General features: G+C 42.1%; 1 protein-coding gene across 3 annotated transcripts in view; it reads left to right on the top strand.

Annotated features, from left to right (window-relative positions):
- The window catches only part of gtdc1 (glycosyltransferase-like domain containing 1), a 52,010-nt gene extending 48,138 nt beyond the window's left edge, over positions 1-3,872 (top strand). For all 3 annotated transcript variants that reach the window (XM_044365769.1, XM_044365770.1, XM_044365768.1), the window contains 3 exons: positions 2,559-2,629; positions 2,722-2,813; positions 2,929-3,872. In XM_044365769.1, the coding sequence (XP_044221704.1) occupies positions 2,559-2,629; positions 2,722-2,813; positions 2,929-3,003 (238 nt within the window). In that variant the 3' untranslated portion in view covers positions 3,004-3,872. The remainder of the gene's footprint in view (positions 1-2,558; positions 2,630-2,721; positions 2,814-2,928) is intronic.
- The last annotated feature ends 2,673 nt before the right edge of the window (positions 3,873-6,545 follow it).

Genomic DNA, 6,545 nt, shown 5'->3' with positions numbered 1-6,545 from the left:
GTGGTTTGTTAAGGTTGTTACTAAGGTGGTTGCTAAGGTGGTTGCTAAGGTGGTTGCTAAGGTGGTTTGTTAAGGTTGTTACTAAGGTGGTTGCTAGGTGGTTGCTAAGGTGGTTTGTTAAGGTTGTTACTAAGGTGGTTGCTAAGGTGGTTGCTAAGGTGGTTGTTTCATATTTCAGATGTGATTCTGCTCCAACATGTTCGGATGGATTTGAGAAGTTGACATTTGGAGTAAAGAAGGAGAAAAAGAAGTGAAATCCTGCTACTATAGTTTGTTTACGTAGCCTCCGGAGCCGGAGGAAGCTTCCTGAAGCTGACCAATCAGAACAGAGTGGGCTCATCAGGAGGCGGGGCTTAAAGAGACAGGAGCTAAAACGGCCTGTTTCAGACAGAGGCTGAACTGAGGGGCTGCATAAAGTACCAGTAGAAGATCAATAAGGAGTTTTTGTTCCAGTAGAGCCCCAGAATATAAATATAGAGGCTGGACATGTGCAGAATATGAGTCCTTTAAGTCCAGCTGTGGTGTTTTACAGGTAACATGTTAGCATGTTAGCATGTTAGCATTATAGTGCTAGGATATTAAAATGCTTGTGGGCTGTTTGTGTATGAGAGCTTGGTGATCGATTAGTTTCCAACTATTAAATTAATGACCAACTATTTTGATAATTGATTAATTGTTTTGAGTCATTTTTTAAGAAGAAAAAGCTTCTTAATGTGAATATTTTCTGGTTTCTTTAGTCTCTATGACAGTAAACTGAAGATCTTTGAGTTGTGGACAAAACAAGACATGTGATGACGTCGTCTTTGGAAACAGACCAACTGAAGCCTGTTGTTCATACTAACATGGAGCACCTGATTATTGATTATTGATCTCCAGAGAGGAAGTGTAGACAGACGCAGGCTGAGAGGTCAAATAGAAATAAAGATCAATAAAATCAGACGACATGAAAAAGCCACAGAATATGTTTATATTTACATCACAATACTTTACAGCGTATAACAACACAGAGCGTACATATAGCTATAAGTATGAATAATAATAGTATGTTTTATGGATGTTATAGGGGGAAATAAAGCAGCAGCAGCTCTCAGTAAAGAAACAACAGAATGTGCAGCCGAGCTGTCAGCACTGAGTTTCATCCTCATTATTGCTGAATTTGGTGTAATGTGATTAATTATGAGCAGCCGTGTGAGCAGACGCCGCTTCCTTCCCCGCGGTGATGAAGTCATTCAGTCCACTGAAACATCCCATAATTATATCTGAGATGAGAAGCATCATCACACAGCTGACCTCAATAATCCAGAGCAGACGTCCAGGAGGCCGATCAGCAGGAATATCAATCAGAAGGATCAATACGTCTGATGTGTATCAGAATCACATGAATCAGGCAGAGACTGAAGGACCAATTCTTCATAAAGAGCTCAGTGACGTCACATACACGGATCCTTGTTCAATCCATTCTGATCACTTTGATCATGTGACTTTAATTGATACCTGCAAACTGAAACCTTCAGTTTTTGTTCCTTTTGTTCACTTTTCACTAACGATTGTTTTCATCAAAGATTAACCTGAAATTATTCTCTCAAATAATAATTGATTCTCAATTAATCAATTATTCATATTTTCTGACATATTGAACAGTGAAGGTTTTCACATTTATTCAACAAAAAGAAGTTCAGTTTACAGTCGTATCAATACATACGATCAATAAATACAGTCAGTGTTGTGATAACACGTTCACTATCTACAGCCTGTTTAAAGATAAACATATGATCACGTATCAATAATCATATTTATAACGTGTAGACTCCTGTTAGACACGTTTATAATTAATCTGATCCACTTCACAATCGGCGGCGGCGTTGCCATGACGACGTTCAGTGTCGAGTGTGAAGTTGTTGTTGTTGTTTGGACACGTGAGACGTTTAATATTAATAAACTCAGCGAGCCGCTCAGCTCTGTGTACGCCGTGACATCACAGCAGGGGCGGGGCTTCAGGGTCTGACTCGATGTAACTGCAGCACGGAGCGTCTCTCCTGATTGGCTGCTGACAGCGCCGTCAGCTGAAGAGTCTGGATGGTAGAGGAAGAGACGCTGATACACGTCTGTTTAAACACGGAGCTGAGAAACACGCTGCCCCGCGTCACATGGCCCCGCGTCACATGGCCCTGCGTCACATGGCCCTGCGTCAGGTCGCCCTGCATCACGCTGCCCCGCGTCACGCCGCCCTGCGTCATGCTGCCCTGCGTCAGGTCGCCCAGCGTCACGCTGCCCTGCGTCAGGAGGATGACGTCAGTAAATCCGAGTAAAATACAGACTTTACTTCCTTTTCTTTAACACAAATACGCCACATGAAACACAGACGTGAGGGTTCATTTCTAAATCACATGAGGTCTCATTTCATTTCGTTTATTAGTTCCTTATCGTTTTAATCAATACATTTGTCAATACATTCGATAGATAGATAGATGTACATATATATGTGTGTAGCAGCAATAAGCAGTCGGTCTTTTGAACGAACTCTGCACTAGTTCACGTTTATTGTGAATCTTCTGCAGGTTGGAGGCTGTTCACTGCGGCTGTTATCCTCTGTGTCCGAAGGCTTTAGTGTATCCTGAAATATTCCCGGGTAAGAAGAGTCACATGATCCGCTCACCCGTCAGTCAGAGAAGTGACGACCTTCTGACTTTGTTGTTTCTTCTTCTGTGCTCTCTGATGCAGCAGAGTACCTGTACTCCACACCTGAGCAGCTCGTTAAGAGGCTGCAGGGACTCTGCAGGAGGCCCGACGTCGCCCGCAGACACGTCGTCAAGGTAACCAACAGGAAGTTGAGACATATTACAGAAAGAACAGTCAGATATCCTGACGTTTAGCCTGATGATGTTCTGCTGCTGTTTTTAATAAATAAGATGATTCTGCGTCTCGCAGGTCGACACCTCGTCCTTCTCCTGGACCGCTCTGAAGCAGCGTTTCCAGACTCTGCTGGCAGACGGACGTCCCTGAACGCAGCGCGGAGTCCGTTAGAGCTGCAGCAGCGTCTGCCAGGCCGCTGTCACACCTGACTCCACGCCTTGTCCCTCAGAAAGCGGCGGTGACTTCCAGCCCGAGCGTCTCTGCTCTAAATGAAAGCAGCCGTCGTCGTGGAGACGCTGAGTCTGGACCTGTAAACGTCCCGCGTTCACATGCTGAAGGAGGACTTTCTTTTATGTGTGTGGTTTGGGAAGAAGGGGGGTTAACGTGTAAAAGCTTTCATGTTTCCACAGGCGGTGCCACCTCACATATCCGACTGGATCCGTTTTCATCCTTTGTGTCGTGTTTCTGTTTTTTTTTGTTCCAGTTCGACCACACGGCTGAGCGGCGGCCAGCTGTGGTTTCTGTCTGTCGCTCCACCTGAGCTGCCACGTCTGCTGCTCGGCCGGAGAACACATTAACTACAGTCACTCAGCAGACGCTCACGTCACCTTTAGAGGCTTATTTTCTATAATTATGTCAATAATAACAATAATATGAATCACCTTCAAATACATTCAGATCTTCATTTGATCCACAGACTCGTCTTCTATTTATGGAAGCTTGTGATAAATCAGAATTATGAGAATAAATTCTAAACAATGAGTTAAGTCACAATCCTGAGAAACTTAAACTGTTAAATATAAAAAATAAAATTCGACAAAAATCTGTTAAGTTTTAAAAAAGTGAGAAGTGAATGTCATGTGACAGGAAGTCAGATTTAAACTGAGCGGGACTGTTTTTATTTTTCTTTCTTGTCATGAACTTCCATCGATCAATCAACTGTTGAAACACTTTAATGTTTTAAACCATCTGCACAATAAAAACCAGTTTCAGTCTCTGAGTTGGGCTGTTTGATCAAACGTTGGGATTGTTTCTTGTGATTATTGATCATCTTAAAGGAGGAAACCTGAACGAGTCGCTGCGTCGATGTTTGACGGTTAAACAGTTTCTGATCTGAGTTTCACTGTTTTAGTTAAAAATGTATCAAACTGTTTATTTCTCATCAATGAGTCTGATTTGTTTGTTTCTCCTTTGTCGTCCTGATCGAACGCCGAGCCACGCCCACTTTATAGCGGACCAATCAAATGAGGAGGAAGTCACAGACAGGAAACTCTCCAGCGTCACTTTTTACATGCAGATTGAAAATGTGTTTTATTTTTTTAGATTTTCTGTCGAGGCTGCAAACTGTTATATTCATGATTGATTGATTGATTGATTGATTGAGCTGCAATTAAAGAATTTGAACTTTGTTTTTTTCTTGATTGATTATCAGAATAGTTGGTGATTAATTGAACATTTGACAAATAATCAATGAATGGACTGATTGTTGCAGCTGTGTGTCCTGTTGATTTGTGCAGAATAAAAACTAGAACATATATTTAAAATGAATAAGTGCGTATCACCGGGCTGAGCTCAGGTCACGACCTGATGACATCATAACCCTCCAGAACGATGCCGTCAGTCTGCAGAGCGACAATAAAGTTTTACTGCAGCGTCCATAAAGCAGAGAGGCGTTAAAGCGTTTCATTGGCCCGTTAATACATGTGTTTACTGTGTGTGTGTGTGTGTGTTTAATGTGTGTCCCTCCAGGTGATTTTAACACACACACACACACTGTCACTCACTGTCTGATCCGCAGCGCTGCACTGAGGCGTCTGAGCGCGCTCAGTGGCTCTCTGCTCTCATGCAGACGCCGACGGCGGCGCTTGTTTCTGCAGATGCAGGAGACGAATCAGCAGCCTGAAGCCTCGAGCTGCTCGCTGAACGTTCAAAACATCTGAAGCTGCATCACATTCATTAATCAAATGAGCTGTCGGGTTCGTTTGCTCCAGTGTTTCCAGTCGCATTAAGAAAACTAAACTGGACAAACTGGTCTTGACTTCCTGAAAGCAGCCGGAGGTCATTAATTCAACTGATGCCCCTTGAAGAGCTTCTTAACGTCTCGCCAGCATCGCAGAACAAACTGCATCTGTGCACGTTGACGTTCAACTCTGGTGAACTTTGACCTCACACAGCTGATGCCGAGTGTTTTACTGAAGACACTCTTCAGCCGAGTATCCCAGAATGCATTTCACACCAACCGGCACCAACAGCTGTTATAATATTCGCTGTTAATTTGTCACTTTATGAAGTTTTAATGTTTTTTCAGGCTATAAAGTAACATGTCGATTCCAACATGTGGCCAGTTCATCCCAGTAACTCCAGTCTGTAAAGCTGCTGGGATGTTTTCACGCTGCTCCTTTAAGCTACGTTAGTAAAGCCTCAACGTCTCTGCAGTCGATAATAAGTAAACAGCACCAACGTCACTGTTGTCACCAGAATCACATCCAGAGTTTGTTTAAAGAGCCAATAAACCAGTGACGGTCAGGTTCTCCTGCAGCTGGTCCAGTATGTTACAGCATCGTCTGCAAACTTCAGCACAGATAATCTAAATAATAACAGACAGTCGTTTATCTACAAGACAAAGAACCGTTCACTCCAGCTCTGCTCTGTCAAAAGATCATTAACCAACGAGTTCAGATTTGACAGCAGCCTGTAAAACGAGAGTCAGTCAGAACAAGGTTTAACGTTGCAGCAGCGTCTTCGACCCTCGGCTTCACTGGTCTCTCCTGCGTCGCGTCTAAAGTCTGGTTTTAACAATTTGTTCAGGAGTTTTCATCAGGAGGGAAGTGAGGTGATGTGAGTCTGAACTGCTGCTCTCAGGCTGAAACATTCATATTCTGCAGCTTCGTCAGTCAAATCCTGCACATCAAACCTCAAATAAAACTGACTGAACTCGTCTGCCTCCATTTTATCTTTATACTGGTTTAACTGGTTTTATCTCCCTGTCAACACTGTTCCGTTCTGATAAAAGCTGTTTCTAGCGCAGAGACACAGTCAGTAACTCAACGTCTGACATCCTGAGTTCAGTCAGCTGAGAAAGACTTTAATGTATCACACTGATAGAGGTCAGAGGTCAGAGTCCTGTGTGTGTTCAGGTCAGTGAAAGATGGTTTCAGTTCAGTGTTAATAAAGTTTTTGTGTATGAAACAGTCAATAATCTTAATCTAACATTAAACTGATATGTTCAGATGTTAAACATTAACGTGTTTAACAGGACAAACACAGTCTGCATGTTTGCATATTAAAACTAAATCAGTCTGATAAATAATAATAAACTCAGTTCTTCTTCTCTGCGGAGCCTCGTCCACCTGTCGGCTGCTTGTTGCCGGTTTTTCTTCGTCTGTTTCTGACTTTAATCATTATTGTTGAAGAGTTTGAGTCTCTGACGCTTCGTTTCTGAGTCACTTTAATTAAAAGCATCTGAACAACTGAATGTAAATGTAGAAAAGGTGAAATATAAGTTAATTGTTTATTTTAATTGAGGAATTAAATGTTTTTTTATTGTGTCAGAATGAGTTTGGGGGAAACGTGTCTAAAAAGATCATTAAATAATAATAAAGTTTATTAATGTAGCACTTTTTATTATTATAGATTATAAAGTGCTTAATGAAGGACATAAATCAATAAAACTGTTGAACATGTTGAATATT

This window comes from Thunnus albacares, chromosome 11, assembly GCF_914725855.1.
Source record: "Thunnus albacares chromosome 11, fThuAlb1.1, whole genome shotgun sequence".
In the NCBI taxonomy this organism is placed as follows: domain Eukaryota; kingdom Metazoa; phylum Chordata; class Actinopteri; order Scombriformes; family Scombridae; genus Thunnus; species Thunnus albacares.
This window is presented reverse-complemented; position numbering and strand designations above follow the sequence as displayed.